Raw genomic sequence first — 26,672 nt, forward strand, 5'->3', positions numbered from 1 at the left:
AGAGAAACTGGAGGTTTTCTCAGATAAACCTGCTGGTGACCAGGTTAGAGTCACGGAGTCTGTTACTGCGGTAACTGACCGAGAGTTGAAGTTACCCCTCTTTGTGAAACAGGCTAGAGTTACCCCTCTGTCTCAGGGTTAAGTTACCTCGCTTCGTGAAACGGAAAACTCTGAGTTTCCCTCATTTCAGGGTTAAGAAACTCAGAGTTTTCAATGAACCTGCTTCGTGAAATAGGCCCCAGGTTAGTAACCGCTGGAAGGCTCTGTTCCTTGATATGTAAACGCTGATTGTAAGCCCCGCCTCTCTGGGTGTGGTTGCCTGGTTACCTGTGAGCCACGCCTCCTGTCAGCCCTGAGCTGGGGGGTGGAGCTTCCATCTCCGTCAGTTTTGTCGTCTCTCTCTGAGTCCGCCTCCTTCTCCTCCTTCTCCCTTGTCTTCTTCAGGCGGTATTTAATCTCCAGAGACGGATCTCTGTCTGCAGACGACACAAAGCTAGCTGCTAACACAAAGCTAGCTGCTAATACAAAGCTAGCTGCTAACACAAAGCTAGCTGCTAACACAAAGCTGGCTGCTAACACAAAGATGGCTGTTAACACAAAGCTGGCTGCTAACACAAAGATGGCTGTTAACACAAAGCTGGCTGCTAACACAAAGCTGGCTGCTAACACAAAGCTGGCTGCTAACACAAAGCTGGCTGCTAACACAAAGCTAGCTGCTAACACAAAGATGGCTGCTCACACAAAGCTGGCTGTTAACACAAAGCTGGCTGCTAACACAAAGCTGGCTGCTAACACAAAGCTGGCTGCTAACACAAAGCTAGCTGCTAACACAAAGATGGCTGCTAACACAAAGATGGCTGTTAACACAAAGCTGGCTGCTAACATAAAGCTGGCTGCTAACACAAAGCTGGCTGCTAACACAAAGCTGGCTGCTAACACAAAGCTAGCTGCTAACACAAAGATGGCTGCTCACACAAAGCTGGCTGTTAACACAAAGCTAGCTGCTAACACAAAGCTGGCTTTAACACAAACCTGGCTGCTAACACAAAGCTAGCTGCTAACACAAAGCTGGCTGCTAACACAAAGCTGGCTGCTAACACAAAGCTGGCTGCTAACACAAAGCTGGCTGCTAACATAAAGCTGGCTGCTAACACAAAGCTGGCTGCTAACACAAAGCTGGCTGCTAACACAAAGCTGGCTGCTAACACAAAGCTAGCTGCTAACACAAAGCTGGCTGCTCACACAAAGCTGGCTGCTAACACAAAGCTGGCTGCCAACACAAAGCTGGCTGCTAACACAAAGCTAGCTGCTCACACAAAGCTGGCTGCTAACATAAAGCTGGCTGCTAACACAAAGCTGGCTGCTAACACAAAGCTAGCTGCTAACACAAAGCTGGCTGCTAACACAAAGCTAGCTGCTAACACAAAGCTGGCTGCTAACACAAAGATGGCTGCTCACACAAAGCTGGCTGTTAACACAAAGCTAGCTGCTAACACAAAGCTGGCTGTTAACACAAAGCTGGCTGCTAACACAAAGCTAGCTGCTAACACAAAGCTGGCTGTTAACACAAAGCTGGCTGCTAACACAAAGCTAGCTGCTAACACAAAGCTGGCTGCTAACACAAAGCTGGCTGTTAACACAAAGCTAGCTGCTAACACAAAGCTGGCTGTTAACACAAAGCTGGCTGCTAACACAAAGCTGGCTGCTAACACAAAGCTGGCTGCTAACACAAAGCTAGCTGCTAACACAAAGCTGGCTGCTAACACAAAGCTGGCTGCTAACATAAAGCTGGCTGCTAACACAAAGCTGGCTGCTAACACAAAGCTAGCTGCTCACACAAAGCTGGCTGCTAACATAAAGCTGGCTGCTAACACAAAGCTGGCTGCTAACACAAAGCTAGCTGCTAACACAAAGCTGGCTGCTAACACAAAGCTAGCTGCTAACACAAAGCTAGCTGCTAACACAAAGATGGCTGCTCACACAAAGCTGGCTGTTAACACAAAGATGGCTGCTCACACAAAGCTAGCTGCTAACACAAAGCTAGCTGCTAACACAAAGATGGCTGCTCACACAAAGCTAGCTGCTAACACAAAGCTAGCTGCTCACACAAAGCTAGCTGTTAACACAAAGCTAGCTGCTAACACAAAGCTAGCTGCTAACACAAAGCTAGCTGCTAACACAAAGCTGGCTGCTAACACAAAGCTGGCTGTTAACACAAAGATAGTTGCTAACACCAAGCTAACTGCTAACACAGTGCATGTTTTAATGTGAGTTTAATGTATGTTTTCAGTATGTAGCATCATGCTAGCATGCTACCTACCTCTGCAGGATGGACAGTACCACACTCTGATGGCTTTGGCTGCTTTCTCTGAAACTCCGATACAGTCACCATGAAACCACTCAGTGCAGCTGTCACAGCCTCTGGAGGACAGACAGACAGACAGACAGACAAATGGAAAGATGGACAGACAGACAGGTGAGTGTCAGCTGCTGCGTTAGTTAGTTGATTGGTTAATTAACTGTTTACAGGTAAACCAGGTGAGTTACATCATGAAACAGTTGATGTCTGGTTTCCTGCAGATGCAGTAAACTGGAGCATTGGGTGTTTCCATGGTAACCTTTCCTCCTCCTCCTCCATCTTCATCCTCCGGCCGCTCAGCTGCTGCAGCCTCCGACTGACAAACAACAAACAAACAAAACAAACAAACAGATCAGAACCAGGAAGCAGGTCCAGCAGATCCAGACCTTCTCTGTCAGCAGCTGAACTAAAGCTGAACTCCAGTCAGACATCAGGAGGTGGTTCTACCTGGATCTGGTCTCCAGGTGTTCTTCTTCACTCTGTTCACATTAAAGCAGGTTAAGGAGTCATGTGACTCTTCTGCAGTAAACGGACCAATCAGGTTGCTCCTTCAGTCAGCAGGTAGTTTTAATGTAGAGCGAGGAGGAAAATAAAATGAGGACTTTAAAGTTGTGCTGCTGTAAATGATGCAGGACAGGAATGCTGCTAGAAAACTGCTCATCATGTTAATATATTGATTTTACTGATCAATACAGCTGATTATTGATCAGTGACACATCAGAGCTGTTAAACTTTAACTCCATAGATTAAACATGATGTTTGTTAAAGTGTATTCAGGTCTGACTCCATCCCATAATGCAGGAAATCACTTTAACTTGAACCAAACCAAAATAAATGAATGTTATTGATTGAATAAATACCAATAGATGATCAATGATCTATCAGCTGCAGGACCAGCAGAGTGAACAGACAAAAACATTAAAACACATTTATAGGATGTCTGCATCAGCAGCTGGATACATGCAGGTTTCCATGGTAACAGGATGCATCCAATGTGTGATGCTGTAACGGATTCATTCAGAGGTTTTAGGAACGTTCAGACCGTTCAGCATCAGTTACCATGGAGATCGAGCTCCTCAGCATCAGTTACCATGGAGATGTAGCTCCTCAGCATCAGTTACCATGGAGATGTAACTCCTCAGCATCAGTTACCATGGAGATCTAGCTCCTCAGCATCAGTTACCATGGAGATGTAGCTCCTCAGCATCAGTTACCATGGAGATGTAGCTCCTCAGCATCAGTTACCATGGAGATGTAGCTCCTCATCATCAGTTACCATGGAGATGTAGCTCCTCATCATCAGTTACCATGGAGATCTAACTCCTCATCATCAGTTACCATGAAGAGCTATCTTCTTACTTCAGTTCTCCTCAGAACAACCTCCAGAGTTTGTTTCAGGAACCAGACTGAAGAACTCTCTTCATTCCAAGTCTGGACGTTTTGAACAGGAACTGCCACACAGACCAGAGCAGAGCCATCTAAAACCTGGAGAACCTGGTTCTGCACTAAACGCTCCAGCAGCTGAAACAAACGGACTCGATTCGGGTGTTTCTGCTGCTGGAGGTTCGCTTTTGGTTTGTTTTTGGTTGATCTCTGTGTTTCAGCTCCGTTCTATGTTCTGCTGCTGTTCTCTTTATCCTGTCAGAACCACACACTCACCATGAGGCTGTTCAGATCCGCCACGAACACAGAGGAGTCACACTTCCGGATCGATCAGCTGATCAGTCCAGATCGATCAGCAGCGCATCGCTCTGTGCTCCATCTTCACAGAAATCTGCAGGAATCTCTTTGTTTCTGCTGCATCTTCTTCTTCTCTGGTTCTAACGGCGGGAAACAAAGGGAGGATGAAGCTGAGTGGCGCCACCTGCCGACCGGAAGCAACGTCACCAGAAACCCGTCCTGTCGAACCCGCATGGTTCTGGTTCTGGTTCTGGTTCTGGTTCTGGTTCTGGTTCTGGTTCTGGTTCTGGCTCCGGCTCTGCCTCTGGTTCTGGTTCTGGTTTCGCTGCAGGCTGAATTCTCCTCAGTCTGGATCCAGTAGAACCAGGTCGCTGGTTCCAGATGAACGTCAGAGTTATTCTCTGAGCGTCCAGCAGGAGGCAGCAGCTGCTAAACAAACATCTGGAGCAGCTGAGAGCCAAAATACTGAGAACCGAAAACAGGAAATCAGTCATTTATTTTTAAATATGGAAAGAACGAATATTAAATGAATAATATATAACAATATATCAGTGATATATTTATAAATAAGTGTGTGTGTGTGTGTGTGTGTGTGTGTGTGTGTGTGTGTGTGTGTGTGTGTGTGTGTGTGTGTGTGTGTGTGTGTGTGTCTGCAGGAAGAGGAGGATCTTTGTTGGACAGAAACTGAGCAGGATTCAGACAGAAGCAGCGACAGGTGAGAAAAGTTTCTATTTATTCTTTAACTTCAGTTTATTAATGTTTTATTCTATTTATTAACTTCAGTTTATTAATGTTTTATTCTATTTACTAACTTCAGTTTATTAATGTTTTATTCTATTTATTAACTTCAGTTTATTAATGTTTTATTCTATTTATTAACTTCAGTTTATTAATGTTTTATTCTATTTATTAACTTCAGTTTATTAATGTTTTATTCTATTTATTAACTTCAGTTTATTAATGTTTTATTCTATTTACTAACTTCAGTTTATTAATGTTTTATTCTATTTATTAACTTCAGTTTATTAATGTTTTATTCTATTTATTAACTTCAGTTTATTAATGTTTTATTCTATTTATTAACTTCAGTTTATTAATGTTTAAATTCTATGTAATGTTGAACTTTTTCTGTTTGTGTTCTTAAAGTTTTACTGAAGTCTAAAAATCCAGTTAAAAGCAGAAATCCTGCACTAAATCTAAAATTATTATTAATAGAAAAATGTCCTTAAAAGGTCAAAGTTACAGAAAATACAGACAGAATTATTAAAAAGTTTAACAGTTATAATATGAGTCATGTTTGAATCTCTGTTTATTTAACATTTAGCTTTAATATTAAACCTGATTTATTCACTGATATGCAGTACAACTACCTTAAAGTACTTTAGATATTACTGCAGTACAACTACCCTAAAGTACTTTAGATATTACTGCAGTACAACTACCCTAAAGTACTTTAGATATTACTGCAGTACAACTACCCTAAAGTACTTTAGATATTACTGCAGTACAACTACCCTAAAGTACTTTAGATATTACTGTAGTACAACTACCTTAAAGTACTTTAGATATTACTGCAGTACAACTACCCTAAAGTACTTTAGATATTACTGCAGTACAACTACCTTAAAGTACTTTAGATATTACTGCAGTACAACTACCTTAAAGTACTTTAGATATTACTGTAGTACAACTACCCTAAAGTACTTTAGATATTACTGCAGTACAACTACCTTAAAGTACTTTAGATATTACTGTAGTACAACTACCTTAAAGTACTTTAGATATTACTGTAGTACAACTACCTTAAAGTACTTTAGATATTACTGTAGTACAACTACCTTAAAGTACTTTAGATATTACTGCAGTACAACTACCCTAAAGTACTTTAGATATTACTGCAGTACAACTACCCTAAAGTACTTTAGATATTACTGCAGTACAACTACCTTAAAGTACTTTAGATATTACTGCAGTACAACTACCTTAAAGTACTTTAGATATTACTGCAGTACAACTACCCTAAAGTACTTTAGATATTACTGCAGTACAACTACCCTAAAGTACTTTAGATATTACTGTAGTACAACTACCTTAAAGTACTTTAGATATTACTGCAGTACAACTACCCTAAAGTACTTTAGATATTACTGCAGTACAACTACCCTAAAGTACTTTAGATATTACTGCAGTACAACTACCCTAAAGTACTTTAGATATTACTGTAGTACAACTACCTTAAAGTACTTTAGATATTACTGCAGTACAACTACCCTAAAGTACTTTAGATATTACTGCAGTACAACTACCCTAAAGTACTTTAGATATTACTGTAGTACAACTACCTTAAAGTACTTTAGATATTACTGTAGTACAACTACCTTAAAGTACTTTAGATATTACTGCAGTACAACTACCCTAAAGTACTTTAGATATTACTGTAGTACAACTACCTTAAAGTACTTTAGATATTACTGCAGTACAACTACCTTAAAGTACTTTAGATATTACTGCAGTACAACTACCCTAAAGTACTTTAGATATTACTGCAGTACAACTACCTTAAAGTACTTTAGATATTACTGCAGTACAACTACCTTAAAGTACTTTAGATATTACTGTAGTACAACTACCCTAAAGTACTTTAGATATTACTGCAGTACAACTACCCTAAAGTACTTTAGATATTACTGTAGTACAACTACCTTAAAGTACTTTAGATATTACTGTAGTACAACTACCTTAAAGTACTTTAGATATTACTGCAGTACAACTACCCTAAAGTACTTTAGATATTACTGCAGTACAACTACCCTAAAGTACTTTAGATATTACTGCAGTACAACTACCCTAAAGTACTTTAGATATTACTGTAGTACAACTACCTTAAAGTACTTTAGATATTACTGCAGTACAACTACCTTAAAGTACTTTAGATATTACTGCAGTACAACTACCCTAAAGTACTTTAGATATTACTGCAGTACAACTACCCTAAAGTACTTTAGATATTACTGCAGTACAACTACCCTAAAGTACTTTAGATATTACTGCAGTACAACTACCCTAAAGTACTTTAGATATTACTGTAGTACAACTACCTTAAAGTACTTTAGATATTACTGCAGTACAACTACCCTAAAGTACTTTAGATATTACTGCAGTACAACTACCCTAAAGTACTTTAGATATTACTGCAGTACAACTACCCTAAAGTACTTTAGATATTACTGCAGTACAACTACCCTAAAGTACTTTAGATATTACTGCAGTACAACTACCCTAAAGTACTTTAGATATTACTGTAGTACAACTACCCTAAAGTACTTTAGATATTACTGCAGTACAACTACCCTAAAGTACTTTAGATATTACTGCAGTACAACTACCCTAAAGTACTTTAGATATTACTGCAGTACAACTACCCTAAAGTACTTTAGATATTACTGTAGTACAACTACCTTAAAGTACTTTAGATATTACTGCAGTACAACTACCTTAAAGTACTTTAGATATTACTGTAGTACAACTACCTTAAAGTACTTTAGATATTACTGTAGTACAACTACCCTAAAGTACTTTAGATATTACTGCAGTACAACTACCTTAAAGTACTTTAGATATTACTGCAGTACAACTACCTTAAAGTACTTTAGATATTACTGTAGTACAACTACCTTAAAGTACTTTAGATATTACTGTAGTACAACTACCTTAAAGTACTTTAGATATTACTGCAGTACAACTACCTTAAAGTACTTTAGATATTACTGTAGTACAACTACCCTAAAGTACTTTAGATATTACTGCAGTACAACTACCCTAAAGTACTTTAGATATTACTGCAGTACAACTACCTTAAAGTACTTTAGATATTACTGTAGTACAACTACCCTAAAGTACTTTAGATATTACTGTAGTACAACTACCTTAAAGTACTTTAGATATTACTGCAGTACAACTACCTTAAAGTACTTTAGATATTACTGTAGTACAACTACCTTAAAGTACTTTAGATATTACTGCAGTACAACTACCCTAAAGTACTTTAGATATTACTGCAGTACAACTACCTTAAAGTACTTTAGATATTACTGTAGTACAACTACCCTAAAGTACTTTAGATATTACTGCAGTACAACTACCCTAAAGTACTTTAGATATTACTGCAGTACAACTACCTTAAAGTACTTTAGATATTACTGCAGTACAACTACCTTAAAGTACTTTAAATATTACTGTAGTACAACTACCTTAAAGTACTTTAGATATTACTGTAGTACAACTACCTTAAAGTACTTTAGATATTACTGTAGTACAACTACCTTAAAGTACTTTAGATATTACTGCAGTACAACTACCTTAAAGTACTTTAGATATTACTGTAGTACAACTACCCTAAAGTACTTTAGATATTACTGCAGTACAACTACCCTAAAGTACTTTAGATATTACTGCAGTACAACTACCTTAAAGTACTTTAGATATTACTGTAGTACAACTACCCTAAAGTACTTTAGATATTACTGTAGTACAACTACCTTAAAGTACTTTAGATATTACTGCAGTACAACTACCTTAAAGTACTTTAGATATTACTGTAGTACAACTACCTTAAAGTACTTTAGATATTACTGCAGTACAACTACCCTAAAGTACTTTAGATATTACTGCAGTACAACTACCTTAAAGTACTTTAGATATTACTGTAGTACAACTACCTTAAAGTACTTTAGATATTACTGCAGTACAACTACCCTAAAGTACTTTAGATATTACTGCAGTACAACTACCCTAAAGTACTTTAGATATTACTGCAGTACAACTACCCTAAAGTACTTTAGATATTACTGTAGTACAACTACCTTAAAGTACTTTAGATATTACTGTAGTACAACTACCTTAAAGTACTTTAGATATTACTGTAGTACAACTACCCTAAAGTACTTTAGATATTACTGCAGTACAACTACCCTAAAGTACTTTAGATATTACTGCAGTACAACTACCTTAAAGTACTTTAGATATTACTGCAGTACAACTACCTTAAAGTACTTTAGATATTACTGTAGTACAACTACCTTAAAGTACTTTAGATATTACTGTAGTACAACTACCTTAAAGTACTTTAGATATTACTGTAGTACAACTACCTTAAAGTACTTTAGATATTACTGTAGTACAACTACCTTAAAGTACTTTAGATATTACTGTAGTACAACTACCTTAAAGTACTTTAGATATTACTGTAGTACAACTACCTTAAAGTACTTTAGATATTACTGTAGTACAACTACCCTAAAGTACTTTAGATATTACTGCAGTACAACTACCCTAAAGTACTTTAGATATTACTGTAGTACAACTACCCTAAAGTACTTTAGATATTACTGTAGTACAACTACCTTAAAGTACTTTAGATATTACTGCAGTACAACTACCCTAAAGTACTTTAGATATTACTGCAGTACAACTACCTTAAAGTACTTTAGATATTACTGCAGTACAACTACCCTAAAGTACTTTAGATATTACTGTAGTACAACTACCCTAAAGTACTTTAGATATTACTGTAGTACAACTACCCTAAAGTACTTTAGATATTACTGTAGTACAACTACCCTAAAGTACTTTAGATATTACTGCAGTACAACTACCCTAAAGTACTTTAGATATTACTGCAGTACAACTACCCTAAAGTACTTTAGATATTACTGCAGTACAACTACCTTAAAGTACTTTAGATATTACTGCAGTACAACTACCCTAAAGTACTTTAGATATTACTGTAGTACAACTACCCTAAAGTACTTTAGATATTACTGTAGTACAACTACCTTAAAGTACTTTAGATATTACTGCAGTACAACTACCTTAAAGTACTTTAGATATTACTGTAGTACAACTACCTTAAAGTACTTTAGATATTACTGTAGTACAACTACCTTAAAGTACTTTAGATATTACTGCAGTACAACTACCCTAAAGTACTTTAGATATTACTGTAGTACAACTACCCTAAAGTACTTTAGATATTACTGTAGTACAACTACCTTAAAGTACTTTAGATATTACTGCAGTACAACTACCCTAAAGTACTTTAGATATTACTGCAGTACAACTACCTTAAAGTACTTTAGATATTACTGCAGTACAACTACCTTAAAGTACTTTAGATATTACTGCAGTACAACTACCCTAAAGTACTTTAGATATTACTGCAGTACAACTACCCTAAAGTACTTTAGATATTACTGCAGTACAACTACCTTAAAGTACTTTAGATATTACTGCAGTACAACTACCCTAAAGTACTTTAGATATTACTGCAGTACAACTACCCTAAAGTACTTTAGATATTACTGTAGTACAACTACCTTAAAGTACTTTAGATATTACTGCAGTACAACTACCTTAAAGTACTTTAGATATTACTGTAGTACAACTACCCTAAAGTACTTTAGATATTACTGTAGTACAACTACCCTAAAGTACTTCAGACTGTACTGCCGTAAATCACTCAGTAGATTTACTGATTATTTCCTGATCGATCAGACTTTAGACTCCTGAGGGGATGGAAGTGGCATCACACTGCAGTGCCTCTGATGTCACTGAAGTCAACAAGGACCCCAACCAATCAGAGTGCATCGTCAGCCAGCCAACAGCCAATGGGACGATCACGCATCACGCTACAGGTGAGAGGAAAAGTTCTCAGGTGAGAGAAGACACAATGTGACGGGAGGAGACACTAAAATAATGAGGTGAGACAGGTGAGGACAGGAGGACAGGTGAGGACAGGAGGACAGGTAAGGGTTTTAAACATTATTGTTCCTTCTCGAACCTTCTGCTGATGATGTCATTTTATTGAGTGAAGTTTTAGTTTGATCTATTTTAAATCTAATAAGTTCCATTTGACAGATCAAACTGAAGTTTTGTTTAAATTTGTTACATTTAAATGATTCCAGATGAAAACAGTGAAATATTTAATAACTTCTGAATAAACTGAGGCTCCAACAAACAATGATTTAAACCCTGGAGGAAGAAATCCTCCAGAGTTTCAGATAAAAGCCGCTTTTATTTTGGCTACGAGGAAACAGAGACTGAGAACCGATTATTAGTTTACAGCTGAGTCCTGTTTACCTTCTAACCTCTGACCTCCTGACCTTCTGACCACAGCTTCGGCTGAGGCAGGTGAGGACAGGTGTGTCTTCTTTTCCTCCTCCTCCTTCTGTTTCTTCTTCTTCTCTTCTTCTTCTTTGAAGTTCGAAGAAGAACAAAAGATGATTTTTTCTTTTTTATCCAAAAGTTCCATAATTGATGAGATGATTAATGAAGTGATTTTAGGAAAGTCACCTGGACTGTAAAGGGGAGGAGGTAGAACTGGGCCTTCACTGGTTCTCCTGTTTAGAATGATGGAGAACCAGCTGGGAGGAAGTAGGTTAGGGTTGTAAACTCCAGAACCTTTGCTGGTTCTGAAGGAGGTAGGGTAAGGGTTGTAACGATGGAGAACCAGCCGATGCCATCTTGCTTCTGCTCTTCTTGCAGAAGAGGCTCCGCCCCCTCTCTCTCATAGGCTGGAGGATGACAGCAGTGACGACTCTTTGACAGACAGCTCCTACACCAATGACATCTCTCGACTTCTGCCTGCCCCGCCCACCTTTGCACTCCGCAAACAGAGAGGTGGCATATCTGAATGAACCTGAATGTCCCTGAATGTCCCTGAATGTCCCTGCATGCACCTGAATGCACCTGAATGCACCTGAATGTCCCTGAATGCACCTGAATGCACCTGAATGTACCTGAATGTCCCTGAATGTCCATGAATGCACCCGAATGTCCTTGAATGCACCTGAATGTCCCTGAATGTCCCTGAATGTCCATGAATGCACCTGAATGTCCCTGAATGTCCCTGAATGAATCTGAATGTCCCTGAATGCACCTGAATGTCCCTGAATGTCCCTGAATGTCCCCGAATATCCCCGAATGCACCTGAATGCACCTGAATGTCCTTGAATGTCCCCGAATGTCCCCGAATGTCCATGAATGCACCAGAATGTCCCCGAATGTCCCCGAATGTCCATGAATGCACCTGAATGTCCCTGAATGTCCTTGAATGTCCCCGAATGTCCCCGAATGTCCCCGAATGTCCTTGAATGTCCCCGAATGTCCCCGAATGTCCATGAATGTCCATGAATGCACCTGAATGTCCCTGAATGTCCTTGAATGTCCCCGAATGTCCCCGAATGTCCCCGAATGTCCATGAATGCACCTGAATGTCCCTGAATGTCCCCGAATGTCCCCGAATGTCCCCGAATGTCCTTGAATGTCCCCGAATGTCCCCGAATGTCCATGAATGTCCATGAATGCACCTGAATGTCCTTGAATGTCCTTGAATGTCCCCAAATGTCCCCGAATGTCCCTGAATGTCCCTGAATGTCCTTGAATGCACCTGACTGTCCCTGAACGCACCTGAATGTCCTTGAATGCACCTGAATGTCCCTGAATGCACCTGAATGTCCCTGAATGTCCTTGAATGTCCCTGAATGTCCCTGAATGTCCTTGAATGTCCCCGAATGTCCCCGAATGTCCTTGAATGTCCCCGAATGTCCCCGAATGTCCCCGAATGTCCATGAATGTCCATGAATGCACCTGAATGTCCCTGAATGTCCTTGAATGTCCCCGAATGTCCCTGAATGTCCCTGAATGTCCTTGAATGCACCTGACTGTCCCTGAACGCACCTGAATGTCCTTGAATGCACCTGAATGTCCCTGAATGCACCTGAATGTCCCTGAATGTCCTTGAATGTCCCTGAATGTCCCTGAATGCACCTGAATGCCCCTGAATGTCCCTGAATGTCCCTGAATGCACCTGAATGTCCCTGAATGTCCATGAATGCACCCGAATGTCCTTGAATGTCCCTGAATGCACCTGAATGTCCCTGAATGTCCCTGAATGTCCCTGAATGTCCCTGAGTGCACCTCATCAACAATGTGATGTCATCACTTAGTCATGTGTGATGTTATCTCAGGTGTGGATGGATCATCAGTGTCACCTGTCTGCACTCCTCCGTCTTCATCCACCTGTAGTAGACATCATGAGAGCACCAATCAGAAGCAGCTATCTTCTACCAAAAGCCACACCTCCTTTAAGACCGACGCCGCCCACATTAAGGAGGTTGCCGGAGATGGTGAGCCAATCAGCTTCATCGTTCTGCTGCTGAGTTACTAGAGAACTTCAGGGAGCTCCAGGTTTCCACAGTGCTTAGATGTTCTCCTGATGTTCTAAAAGGGGTTCCTCTTTATGGACCAGATGTTTTTCATGTTCCACTTGAAGGTTCTAAAAGGTTTTAAAGGCATCTGAAGTGTCCAAATAGTGTTTTAGTTCATCTGACCTTTAGTCTGCCTTCACTGTTCCCATGGTTATAGTCTCTGGGTTCCTATTGGCCACACCCATCATTCACTCCTTTAGTTTCCAGGACAACAATTTGTTTTTCTTAATGTTACTTTTTTTTAATGTTTTGCCTTTTTTAAATAAAAGAAACATGGTGAGAAGAGTCTAAATGACCACGGGTTGGACTCGAACCCATGACCGCTGCTCAGGACTATAGACCTGTTTATGTGTTAGTAGAGATAGTAGAGTTAGTAGGGTTAGTGGAGTTAGTAGAGTTGGTGTTAGTAGAGTTAGTAGGGTTATTACAGGTTGTAAAGTTGTCACAAGTTGAGGTAACAAAGATTCTTCCTGCTCTCTGGTTATCATGTTGCACTGGAGCTGCTTATTGCCTTTGTGCCGTCTGTGTTGGCGTTTTCCTTCACCACAGGATAGAAGTATGGGTGCGGCCGTCAGTCTCTGCTGGTGGTCGTAGTGCAGCAGCTTGTCCAGCAGGTCCAGAGCCTCTGGACTCACCAGGTGCTGGTTCTCTGGCTGGATGAACTGCTCCCAGCACTTGGGGCGGCTGTGGATCAGGTGGTAGAGCGGGTCGTCCAATGATCAAAGGGTCGGTGGTTCGATTCCCGCTCTCGCCTAGTCATGTGCCGTTGTGTCCTTGGGCAAGACACTTAACCCCCCTTGCCTCCAGTGTTCTCACAACGTTGTATGAATGTGTGTGAATGTTGGTGGTGGTCAGAGGGGCTGTAGGCGCGGATGGGCTGCCACGCTTCCATCAGTCTGCCCCAGGACAGCTGTGGCTACAAATGTAGCTTACCACCACCAGAGTGAGAATGTGTGAGTGAATGAATAATGGATCCATTGTAAAGCGCTTTGGGTGTCTTGAAAAGCGCTATTTAAATGTAACCATTATTATTAGGGTTAGTAGGGATAATAGCGTTAGTAGGTTTAGTAGGGTTAGTAGGATTAGTAGAGTTAGTAGGGATCATAGAGTTAGTAGGGTTAGTAGAGTTAGAGTTCGTAGGGTTAGTAGAGTTAGTAGATTTATTAAAGTTAGTAGAGGTAGGGTTAGTAGGGTTAGTGGCGTTGTTTTTTGAATATGTTCAGTGTTGTCAGGGTGTTTTCAGAATGCTTTATTGATCCTGTTTCTATAGTGTTTTTAGAGTTTTTAGAGGATTTTGAGAGTATTTCAGAGTATTTAAACTGCCATCAAATTGAGAGGAAAACCTGCAGTTTCTGGTAGAAGTGCTGCTGCAATTCGACCTTGAACTCTAAACAGAAACACTTCAACCTCCTGCCGAGTTTATCATTCAGCAGCTGGACGGTTTGTTATCTCTGCAGAGCACACAGGGCCACTCCCAGCCCTCCCAGTCCTCCCAGTCCATCAGCTGCTCTCGTTTTCACCACAAACAGCAGCAGTTCAGTCTGAGGCTGAACTTTAAAGAGTCAAAAAGAACAAAAAGTTTGACCCATTAAGTCCAAATAAGTCAGAAAACATGTTCAATGAATAAACAGAAAGGAGGTCAAACGAAAACGGTAAAAGATAAAGTTGTAGAGATTATTTTGTAGTTCTAGTTTTATCATGAAATATGTTTGAGGAACGTAAATCATAATTTCACACGAGAGATGAAGTTATTACTAAAAAAAGAAATTACATTTCTAATTTTCCAGTCATAATTGGCAAAATGGTAGTGTCTACAGATACGGACCCGTACGCGAGTCTCGCAAGTCAAGAAGCTGCTAACCACTGCAAACTGTTGAAAGGTAAGCAAAGGTTAAGGTCAGCGTTAGCAGAGCCGGCTCTACCCAATGTGGCGCCCTAGGCGAGCTTTTAGATCGCGCCCCCCCATCGGCAATTTATATGTTTACAAAAGAAATCGAATACCATTGTCTTTAATTTACAAGATGTCCCCCAATTTATTTGCTTAACAAATTCCAAATAAATCACTCAGAAGCAAGTTATAAAGTAAATCTGAAATAAAATATAAATACCTTACGACAAAATAAAGATCCTGTAAATAAGTGAATAAATAATAATAGCAATAAATTATAAGTACAACAGTCAACATCAAAGAACTTAAATAACCACAGTTTGCCCACAATAACTAAACATAAGCTACATTTACACTGTGCAATAACTATATACAAAAACTAAATAAAATAACTATACAACTATATGTAAAACTATGTACAAAAAAGGCATATAGACCTCGTGGTGATTATTACTGCATCCACTAGCGTGATGCCAGTGCCACCACCTGCTCAACCTCACCTCTCTTGCTAGAACTGTACTTTCCTAGATTTTTTCCAGCAAAGTCATCTATTATTATTATTGAAAGTCCACAGAGACGAGTTTGCATCATTAAAAGCAGGAGAAACGTGAGCGAGCCAGATGTAAATAAAACAAATAATAAACTGTAGGTCAGGCTCATGTAGAACCTACTGAGAAGGTTTAACCTTTACCAATGATCCAGAACAGTAAAGACCCTTCCATGCAGTCCAGATACACAAATATGAAAGTGATTAGCAGTTGTTAGCAACTGTGGCTAATCGCTCAGAAGCAAGTTATCAATTTAACAGTAGACTGCAGAACAGCTGAGGCAGTACACCTGACGGCTGCTTCATGTCATCACTGTATCTTTACTTTACCTCTTTCTTTCTCCCGTTTTTTCTCCTCTTCTTTTCTTTTTTTCTTCCTTGTGCTCCGGACAGCTTTGGTCGTTTCGACATATTTACAAACTTTGGGGTCACGTCAATAAATCTGCCCCTCCCCCCACACAGAGAGCGAGCAGGTACCATCAGCTAGCGGAGGAGGGGGTTTGTGGGAGGGGGGCATTACTAAATATTTGAATCTATGTCAGCCTTTCTATTTTAAGAGTTAATATTAATAACTACTAACTAGTTTTAATAATATTGAAGGTATAAAGAAGTAGCGGTTAGGAGAAAATGGATAAATGGATGGATGGATTTTTCCCCCCTAATTTTGTGGCGCCCCCCGGAGGCCACGGCGCCCTTAGCATTTGCCTATATTGCCTATTGGGCGAGCCGGCTCTGAGTGTTAGGGTCAGGTTTAGGCTCCGTACCTGTAGTACCGATGCTACGGGTCCGTACCTCCAGCGTCTACCGGGAGTCACGTGACCAGATCTCGCGTATCTGATTGGCAAATGGAAAGTACAGGTCCGTACCTCCAGCAACTACCTTGCAAAATAATGTAAGAAGAAAAGCCCTCAGAGAGCAGTCCTCCTCCAAGGCTGCTCAGTCGTTGGATCATTTCTGACAGATTAAATCTTTGACAAGAAAATTATCTTGCGCTGTGTACAGGCATGTGTTCTGCATGTGTACGTTATGTATGGAAACTGGATATCCGGTTATCCGGATATGTAGCAGGCGGCAGGAATTGATGGGACCCACAATTCAATCAGCTGTTCCTTGGATCATTTCTGATGGATAAGTCCTGATAAGTCCTCAGAGGTGGAGTTGTAGTAGAATCACAATCATGTGGTCATATAGTGTTCATTTGTTGTCATGGTTACAGTGATGCTGTGCCGCTGTCTGGCAATGATACTGATTGATTGATCAGTCTGATTGATTGATTGATTGATTGATTGATTGATTGATTAGTCTGATTGATTGATTGATTGATTGATTGATTGGTCTGATTGATTGATTGATTGATTGATTGATTGATTGATTGATTGATTGATTGATTGGTCTGATTGATTGATTGATTGATTGATTGATTGATTAGTCTGATTGATTGATTGATTGATTGATTGATTGATTGATTGATTGATTGATTGATTGATTGATTGGTCTGATTGATTGATTGGTCTGATTGATTGATTGATTGATTGATTGATTAGTCTGATTGATTGATTGATTGATTGATTAGTCTGATTGATTGATTGATTGATTGATTGATTGATTGATCGATCGGTTGATTGATTGATTGATTAGTCTGATTGATTGATTAGTCTGATTGATTGATTGATTGATTGATTGATTGATTGATTGATTGATTGATTGATTGATTGCCTTACAGACTGCTGTGCCCACTGCCTCCTGGCCTGCCTGTTCTGTGAGCTGCTGTCCATGTGCTCAGCAGTGGGGGAGTGTCTGTCATGTGGAGTGGGTGGAATTAGCTGCTGTGATGCTGCCATTGGCTGCTGCTGCTGCGTGGAGGTGGCGGGGGAGGCGGCGTGCACAGAGGAGGCGTGTCAAGCCGTGTTGGATTGTGGGATACTGGAGGACTGCTGCGGTTCGTCGGACTGCCTGGAGATCTGCCTGGAGTGCTGCTCCATCTGCTTCCCTTCATAGCAGGCAATCAGAGGAGGACCGCGACGTGATGTCACAGAAGAGAGGATGCTGGGAGGATGAGGACGATGCAGGAATAAGGCAGTGGAATCACCTGGGGAGGGAGTTCTGGACTGCAGACTTTGTAGAGTCAGTGTTGTACCTTTAAATGTGGATTTAATCCTAAACACTAAAACCTCTAAAACCTGTTGACTTTGGAAGATCCAATCAGAGCAGATGAATGGTTTACGGATGTCTTTATATTGATCCTTTCCATGCTTTAATGGCTGACAGAGAATGTGAGATCTCTGAATCGTCATGAAAACACGTTGACTTCTATTCATTGTACTTTAGTTCTACAATTGAAGGATTAAAGAGAACGTAGAACCAGAAAACTTCATCTGAGCAGCAGATGTTCTGATCAAACTTCTCAGTCTGATCACATTTAATCCTTGTGTTGGTCCAGGTGTACTCAGGTGTTGGTTCAGGATTATAATTTGTACCTCTCTCTACACCTGTCCTTGTCTGTGATTGGTCGTCTGCTGCCAGCTCCGCCCCTCTCCAATGAACTAACTAGTTACTAACCAGCTTCATGTGAATCCAGAGAACCACGAACATCCTGGATCTTTAGAACCTCCAGACCTCAGGTTCTGGTTCTGGTTCAGGTTCTGGTTCTGAAAATGATTTTTTTATTCAATGATCCACCAGAACATTAAAAGTGAAAAAACCCAAAGTGTTTTTCATTCTTGGTGCCAACTGCAGGATTCAGGAAGCAGAAGAAAAATATCTTTAAACCTCTGATGGAACTTTAAATAAAATCAGAGAACGTCAGCTGATCATTAAAGTGATAGAAAAATCAATCTGCAGTCGGTTTGAATCACAGCTGAAGGGATTTAGGGAAACATGTTTAAGAATTTTCTGATGAAAGATGTTTGAATGAGTTTGTTCATATTTCAGTAAAATAGAGACAGGGTCATCAAGGTTCCTGCAGGGAAACATTACAGGAACGTTCTCTGGAAGTTTCTGACTGAACATCACACACTGATGGCTCAGAGGGGGCGGAACAGGAAGTGGTCCTGCAGGGACAGGAAGTGTGTGTTGGGCAAAGCTGATGTCAGGACATCCAAACAGGAAATCACTGAAAAGACCCAGCAGGTGACCTCTGACCTCTAGGTCCTCACTTCACATAAAGAGGACATAAGAGGACAACGTCTCCACAAACCAGCTGCACCAACACACACACTGGGAGCTAAACCAGTGGTGGGATTTATTTCGTTCAGATTTTTGCAGATTTTCTATTGATATCAGTTTCTTCTTATCTCAGTCCTTCCATACGTCTCTTTCCCAGAGAGGCTGAACTTAGACCCTCTTTAAAAACGGAACCTCCTGCTGCAGTGAGGCCTTCAACACGGTCCAGTCAGACTCCACGTCCAGAGCTTGGCCACCAGGATGCAGGAGAGGTCCTCAGATATGAGAACTGTTTGTTGTTGTCATGAGGAGTGAACATGAGTAAAGGAGTGAAATATAGTTTTAAAGCATAATTCAGAATAAACCAGACATAACTGTGATGTTTTCTTCTTCATCAGATCCAGTTGGCAGACATGAAGACAAACTAAAGGTCTGGAGATGATCTGATTCTAAACAGGTCCGACTGCAGTTATTAGGAAGAAGGAAATGATTGTTGATGAATTTAAAAAGAGTCCTGAGACTTCATCAAGACTTATAAAAACTGTTGATTCTGAAAAAAAAACAGTCTTCAGTAAAACAGAGAATTCAGAACTTTTGATCAAGATTCTTGGATAAAAACTGAACTGAATCCAGCATTCTACCTGCTGCCTGTCCATTTTTTCTCCTCCTGTTCATTTGTAGATAGTTCTTCTGAATAATTCACTCCTTTCCTAAAACAGTAATCAGTGTAGGAGCAGCTGTCAGAGCAGGGTAAGACTGAGCTCATTTATCCAGGAACAGTTCTACTGACGGACGTTTTTACTGAATTCTTTGTCTCACTCACTCTGGAGATCTGAACACCAGAAGTTTAATCTGTGTTTAGTCTGTCTGTAGAATCATCCTCCATTGATGAGTTCCACTGATGATCTGCTCCTCAACGTTCAGGTACATTTCTGGATCTGAGTGGGTGGAAGGTCATTTCCTGTGCAGTTTGCTGGGGAATAAGAAAACTGAAGAGAAGTAAAATGAAAGTAAACATAGACAGGATTAATGATGAGGAGTGAAACGTTCAGCAGCATGAAGGAGCTGCTAGTCTTCGTTCAATAATGTCCCAGAAACCAGGTTTAACTAAATTCAATTAAATTAGATTCCTGTTGAAGCAGCAGCTGGAGGCTCCAGGTCCGCCGGTTTCAGAATGATTCTAGAAATAACGTAGATCAGCCACAACAAAGTTTTATTAAACAATGAGAAGTTTTTCTGTTTTTCTCTCATTTCTGACGCCTAAATGATTTTAGATGGATTCATAAAGACTGCGGCACAGCGCCTCCTGCTGGACGTCTTCAGAACTTCATGTTTATCAGGAGATAAGGGTCCTAATGAGGGCAGCATGGTGGTTCTCATGGTGACCTCACAGCTAGAAGGTTCTGGTTAGAGTCCACATGTTCTCCCTGCTGGGTTCTCCAGGTTCCTCCCACAATCCAAAGACCTGCTGAGGTTCCCTGGAGGTTCTGAACTGTCTGTAGGTGTCTGTGTCTCATATGTTTATTGGCATGTATACATCAAACAATGAATACATTTTGGTATAAATGATCATCACATATGTGTACATCTTTTCTCAATTTTTTAAGTCTCCAAAAAGCAAAACAAATAAAATAAATAAATACATTTCAATAAAAGAAAAGAAAATTACAAAACAGAGCACAAACAAAACATAATAAAAAAAACTCACAGGAAGAGTTTTGGAGTGTGGGTCTAACTAATGTTAAAAATAAAATGAATGGTTGCCACTTTGTGTTAAATTTGTTCAAATTACCTTGTCTGGAGTACCTTATTTTCTCTAGTCTTCAGAAAGACATGACTTCACTCATCCAGAGTGTTTGTAGATTTCCAATTTAGGAGGAGATGACGTCTCACAATTAAAGATGTAAAAGCTAAGACTTCTTTTTGAACAGATGTAAAGTTATCATAGTCTTTGGGGAGACCAAAAATTGCAATGTGGGGAGAAATGTCAATGGATTTTTGAAGAACTTTGGACATTGTATCAAAATAAATCTGCCAAATATTTGTTAATTTTGGGCAAAAGAAAAACGTGTGTGAGATTACAAAGTGATCCAGAGCATCTGTCACAGATGTCAGCTGTGTTTGGAAAAAATTGTGCCAGTCGAGTTTTAGAATAGTGACATCTGAACAGAACTTTAAATTGTATTAGAGTCAAGCGGGCACAAATGGAGGTCTTATGGATAACAATCAGTGCCGGTTCCCACCAGGAATCTTCCAAAGTTAAGCCCAACTCATGCTCCCAGGCCTCCTTTATACTAGTGGTTCAGTAACCATCATAAGACTGAATTATGCCATAAACCTTTGAAATTATAGACCTCTGTAATGGATTCAATTGCAAAAGTGCATCACATTTTTGCTCAGGTGGGATTTGAGGGAAATTTGGAAATAGTGATTTTACACAATTCCTGACTTGAAAATACCAAAAAAGATGAGAAGAAGGGAGATCGTATTCCCTAGTTAATTCTATAAAAGAGCAAAAAATTCCATCCTTATAGAGATCTTTGAATGATTTGAGACCCTTATTGTGCCATATTTTGAAAACAGAATCTGTGAGGGCAGGTTTGAATACATGATTTCTCAGTAATGGAGTTAATGCAGTAGGGTCAGTAAATTTAAACTGTTTCCTAAATTGAAACCATATCTTTAATGTAGAGATCACCACAGGGTTGCTAGTGAAGCCAGAAGGGTTGACTGATACTGAGCCTGTCATCAAGGCTCGTAGAGAAGATGAGGAACGGGACTGTTTCCAGTTGACACCAGGGTCAGTCCATCAGTTTCAGCCAGCATAGTGCTTTGGTTATATTTACTGCCCAGTAATAGAATTTAAAATTTGGTAAAGTAAGACCACCATCAAATTTGTAATTTTAAAGAATTTTCAGCCTCACCCTGGGTGTCTTGCCATTCCACAGAAATTCAGAAATCATCGAGTCAATATTTTTGAAAACACTTTTTGATAAGAATACAGGCAAACATTGAAACAGAAATAAAAATTTAGGTAGAACATTCATTTTAACTACGTTAATTCTTCCGATCAATGACAAAGAAAGAGAACCCCATCTTTGAAAATCAGTCTTTGTCTGATGGACCGTTACCTGTCCAGGTGAACCTTCCCCCTCAGTCAGCTGGGATAGGCTCCACCCCCTACAGAGGACAGCTAACGGATGAACTATCCTGTGTGATAAATGTTCTGTAGAAGTTCATTTGTGTCATTTTCTGTGTGTTTCATAAATAATGAGCTGCTGTGAACTTTTCAACCTTCAGCTGAACATTTAGTCACTTATTAGAATTATTATTATTAAATTGCTCTTATTAAAAGCCATCACAGTGGATGATGGAACTTGATCTGAATCCATCTTAAAAACACCTGACACCTTACTGAACTCTGTTCTCTAAGAACCTTCTTCATTTTGCTTTTATGTTTCTCCTCATTAAACCTGAAGTTGTTGCCATGGAAACAGGCGGTGTGGAAATAAAACAAATCAACATGCTCTTCAGCTTCAGGATTTATTTCTATAAAATGTGACAAATCTATAAAAAATAAACAGGAATACAACAGATCATGAATAAAGACAAACAGAAATCCCTTTTAGAACTCTGGTCAGGCTGTCTCCATGGTAACTGCTCAGACTGAAGTTAGTTTTGGTGAAAAACGATGACCTGACAAAGTGAAACCCCACAGCAGATCTGGTAATATTGCCTCACAGTAATCTGATTACCTCTAAGCTGAAGAACATGAGAAGAAGCCTGATGGATGCTGGAGAACATTCTTTGGTCAGATGAAGATCAATAAGTTGGGCTCAGATGGAGTCCAGATGTTTGGTGAGAACCTGACCAGGACTACCCCAGTGGATGCATGGTCCTGACAGTGAAGCACGGAGGATCAAAAATACTTTATTTCCAGAAGGAGTGGGTTGTCCCAGCAGGACCTGGACAGTGTAAGTCCTGAAGCCACCAGAACCTCTGAAGTGTTCTCCAGAGAAAGGTAGAGCAACACAACCCCTCCAGCAGAGAGCAGCTGAAGAACACAGAAGATGTGAGCAGAAATGAGTGGACTCTGGTTTCCTCCATGAGGAGGACTGAAGGAGGAACCAAAGAACCTCAGCTTAGTTCCACTGAGTTCCTGCTGTGGAGCCTCAATGTAACCACTAATCTGACATCAGAGACAGTACTCTATTACTGAGAGGTAATCTGATTACTGTGAGGGATACAGGGTAAAATCATTTCTGTGATACTGATGCTGTGTACTGGAACACTGAGCTAAACCTGACAGTTAACTAGTAATTTTTAGACCAGCTAACTGTCAGCTGGTCATTTTTAGACTAGCTAACTGTCAACCAGTCATTTTTAGACTAGCTAACTGTCAGCTAGTCATTTTTAGACCAGCTAACTGTCAGCTAGTCATTTTTAGACCAGCTAACTGTCAGCTAGTCATTTTTAGACTAGCTAACTGTCAACCAGTCATTTTTAGACTAGCTAACTGTCAGCTAGTCATTTTTAGACCAGCTAACTGTCAGCTAGTCATTTTTAGACTAGCTAACTGTCAGCTAGTCATTTTTAGACCAGCTAACTGTCAGCTAGTCATTTTTAGACTAGCTAACTGTCAGCTAGTCATTTTTAGACCAGCTAACTGTCAGCTAGTCATTTTTAGACTAGCTAACTGTCAACCAGTCATTTTTAGACTAGCTAACTGTCAACCAGTCATTTTTAGACCAGCTAACTGTCAGCTAGTCATTTTTAGACCAGCTAACTGTCAACCAGTCATTTTTAGACTAGCTAACTGTCAGCTAGTCATTTTTAGACCAGCTAACTGTCAGCTAGTCATTTTTAGACTAGCTAACTGTCAACCAGTCATTTTTAGACTAGCTAACTGTCAGCTAGTCATTTTTAGACCAGCTAACTGTCAGCTAGTCATTTTTAGACTAGCTAACTGTCAACCAGTCATTTTTAGACTAGCTAACTGTCAGCTAGTCATTTTTAGACTAGCTAACTGTCAACCAGTCATTTTTAGACTAGCTAACTGTCAACCAGTCATTTTTAGACCAGCTAACTGTCAACCAGTCATTTTTAGACTAGCTAACTGTCAGCTAGTCATTTTTAGACCAGCTAACTGTCAGCTAGTCATTTTTAGACTAGCTAACTGTCAACCAGTCATTTTTAGACCAGCTAACTGTCAGCTAGTCATTTTTAGACTAGCTAACTGTCAACCAGTCATTTTTAGACTAGCTAACTGTCAGCTAGTCATTTTTAGACTTGCTAACTGTCAACCAGTCATTTTTAGACTAGCTAAGCTTGCAGTTGGCCACAAACTAGTAAATGAGAACAGCAACAACAGTGAGCTAGCTCTGTTCAATGCTTGAAATAGGTTACATTACACAGTTTGTACACACTTTAGCTGTTAGCTCTTACAGTTTATCTCTGGGTGAATAAAATACATTTAACAGATGAGAAAGCTTCAGCTGGGTGATTACTGACTGAGCCACTGAACTAAATCAAGCCTATAAAGCTAACGGCTAGCTCAGCTAACAGCTAGCTCAGTTAATGGTTAGTTCAGCTAATGGCTAGCTTAGTAAGCAGCGGACTGCAAGCAGTCACTGTGTGCTAATCCAGAGGCTGCATCCTTTAATGGCTGAATTCAAACAATCCCGTTTTATTTCCCATCAGGTCAGGTGATCTCAGGTCATCATATCAGGTGATCTAAGTATGTCGTTGATCTGATGGCTGGAAGCACCTAGCATGGAAGTTCTGCCACCAATGGTGTGTGGAATGTGTATATGATTGATTGATTGATTGATTGATTGATTGATTGATTGATTGATTGATTGATTGATTGATTACAAATTGTACAGCGCTTTGCGTACCATTAAGGTAGAACGGCACCATATCAGTGTTGACCATTTACCTCCAAACTACAGAACTCATGGAGTTACTGAGAAAGGATGACTCAGAATGACAGTGAAACTTTGTGGGAAAATACCTGAGGACTGGAAGAACCTGATCAGTGTTGGAGACCTTCTTCCTTCACTCCTCAAAATGCCTGCCCAGAATGTGAACCATGAAGCTGAACATCACGACAAACAACATTTGGTTTGAACTCTGAGTCCTTAAAGAATGCAGCTGTAGATATGAGTTAGCCTGCTATCAGCTTCAGCTAACACTTACCCTGCTATCAGCTGTAGCTATGAGTTAGCCTCCTATCAGCTTCAGCTAACACTTACCCTGCTCTCAGCTGTAGCTATGAGTTAGCATGTTATTAGCTTCAGCTAACACTTACCCTGCTATCAGCTGTAGCTATGAGTTAGCATGTTATTAGCTTCAGCTAACACTTACCCTGCTAACAGTGATGGCTAACAGTGAGCTCACTTAGCGATGGGTGATGCTAACAGTGAGCTAAGTTGGCGGTGGGTGATGCTAACAGCGGGGTAAGTTAGCGGTGGGTGATGGCTAACAGAGAGCTAGCTTCTTCACCAGTAACAACAATAAAATGCTAGCTGTGACCAAACTGGAACCAGTAGAATGAAACCTGTCCAAACTGGTGGCAGCGTGTGGAGATGGAACCGTTTCCCTTAAGGTCGACTCTTTGTTCTGTCAGTTTGTTTCAGGTCTACAGTCTGAGCGTCCAGGTGAGATCACACCTGCAGCTTCTCAGCGGATGAAACCGGCTCAGCCAATCACCTGCAAGCTTGTTCATCAGCAGCCAATCAGTGCCCAGCTGTCTCTGTTTCTTGTTTTCATGATGATGCAGAACTCAACAGTCACCACACAGTGGTTACCATGGTAACTGATGGGAACACAGGAGGACACTGCTGTGGTTAGCATGGTGACAGTCTCAGGGACAATGCAGAAAATGAACAGTCACCATGGATACTGTAGACAGGGGTTATCATGGCAACACTTTTGGGGCACACTGTGGTAACCATGGTGACGTCATGGTTACAAGCAAGGACCCAGTCATTGTCGTGACAACTTTACAGGACACCTAGCATCCAGGAAGATGTGCAGTGGTTACCATGGCGACACGGCATCATGCTGGGCACAGATTGTTTGGATGATGTCACGGGTTAAAATAGAAGATAAAAAAGGCGGAGTCCCGTCTCCAGCTCAGCCAATCAGATCTCACCGTGCTGAAGTCATCAGAGGTCCTCGTCCATGCTAAAGCTGCTCCTCCGGCTGCTCGTCTTCGAGGCCCCGCAGGACAGCAGCGGGTCGGACATCACACCGTCCTCCATCAGCAGGACGCCCTGCAGCTCCGCCTCCGGCAGCAACTCCGAGGAGAAGACCGCGGACGCCCCCGAGGGTCCTCCAGGTCCACAAAGCTCAGAGCGTCCAGACCCAGGGGAGGAGTCACCAGGGGGGAGGAGGGGGAAGAGAAGGGAGGGAGGGGAGAGGACAGAAGGGTGGGTGGGGCCAGAGGGGAGGAGGAGGGAGGGGGGGGGGCAGACGAGGACAAACCGTGAAGCCGAGCCTGGACCTCCAGTTCCTGGAGAACACCAAGAAACACCAAGAGGTCAGACAGGAGAACCAGATAGTTCACCAGCAAGGTCTAAACAACAACAAACACCAGGAAGTACTAAACAACAAAAAACACCAGGAAGGTCTAAACAACAACAAACACCAGGAAGTACTAAACAACAACAAACACCAGGAAGGTCTAAACAACAACAAACACCAGGAAGTACTAAACAACAACAACCATCTGGGGGGTATTCCTTGAAGCTGGCTTAGGTCTAAGCC

The 26,672-nt window shown here is 40.6% G+C and overlaps 2 protein-coding genes, 1 long non-coding RNA gene and 1 pseudogene across 6 annotated transcripts in view; 1 reads left to right on the forward strand and 3 right to left on the reverse strand.

The window, feature by feature from the left end:
- Window positions 1-321, reverse strand: part of LOC127534519 (uncharacterized) — a 1,716-nt gene extending 1,395 nt beyond the window's left edge. For all 3 annotated transcript variants that reach the window (XR_007942673.1, XR_007942675.1, XR_007942674.1), the window contains exon 1: window positions 1-321. This exon is cut by the window's left edge. This is a non-coding gene — a long non-coding RNA (uncharacterized LOC127534519).
- Window positions 1-4,434, reverse strand: part of LOC127534502 (CXXC-type zinc finger protein 1-like) — a 28,806-nt pseudogene extending 24,372 nt beyond the window's left edge.
- Window positions 4,435-4,518: 84 nt separating this feature from the next.
- LOC127534510 (uncharacterized) lies at window positions 4,519-22,429 on the forward strand. Of its 2 annotated transcripts, none has more exons than XM_051949834.1 (5): window positions 4,519-4,754; window positions 10,592-10,731; window positions 11,582-11,716; window positions 13,066-13,224; window positions 20,177-22,429. In XM_051949834.1, exons 2-5 carry the CDS (start codon window positions 10,611-10,613, stop codon window positions 20,311-20,313), a joined length of 552 nt encoding a protein of 183 aa, XP_051805794.1. In that variant the 5' UTR covers window positions 4,519-4,754; window positions 10,592-10,610; the 3' UTR covers window positions 20,314-22,429. The 2 variants fall into 2 exon arrangements, with proteins under 2 accessions (XP_051805794.1, XP_051805793.1); XM_051949833.1 differs by lacking the exon at window positions 20,177-22,429 and adding an exon at window positions 17,464-18,447 and having other exon boundaries at window positions 4,645-4,754.
- A 2-nt stretch (window positions 22,430-22,431) lies between these two features.
- The window catches only part of LOC110966538 (transcription factor E3-like), a 37,412-nt gene continuing 33,171 nt past the window's right edge, over window positions 22,432-26,672 (reverse strand). The window contains 2 exon segments of the mRNA XM_051949832.1: window positions 22,432-26,220; window positions 26,223-26,418. Coding sequence (XP_051805792.1) covers window positions 26,072-26,220; window positions 26,223-26,418 — 345 coding nt within the window. The 3' untranslated portion in view covers window positions 22,432-26,071.

The sequence above is a fragment of the Acanthochromis polyacanthus genome, chromosome 6 (assembly GCF_021347895.1).
Source record: "Acanthochromis polyacanthus isolate Apoly-LR-REF ecotype Palm Island chromosome 6, KAUST_Apoly_ChrSc, whole genome shotgun sequence".
Taxonomy (NCBI): domain Eukaryota; kingdom Metazoa; phylum Chordata; class Actinopteri; family Pomacentridae; genus Acanthochromis; species Acanthochromis polyacanthus.

What these genes read in the sequence shown, in the direction of transcription:
- LOC127534510 (XM_051949833.1), top strand. Translation starts at nt 10,611, where the DNA reads ATGGAAGTGGCATCACACTGCAGTGCCTCTGATGTCACTGAAGTCAAC. An exon ending in GATCACGCATCACGCTACAG is followed by an intron (nt 10,732 to 11,581) that starts GTGAGAGGAAAA and finishes CTCTTCTTGCAG; the next exon opens with AAGAGGCTCCGCCCCCTCTC. An exon ending in TGCACTCCGCAAACAGAGAG is followed by an intron (nt 11,717 to 13,065) that starts GTGGCATATCTG and finishes ATGTTATCTCAG; the next exon opens with GTGTGGATGGATCATCAGTG.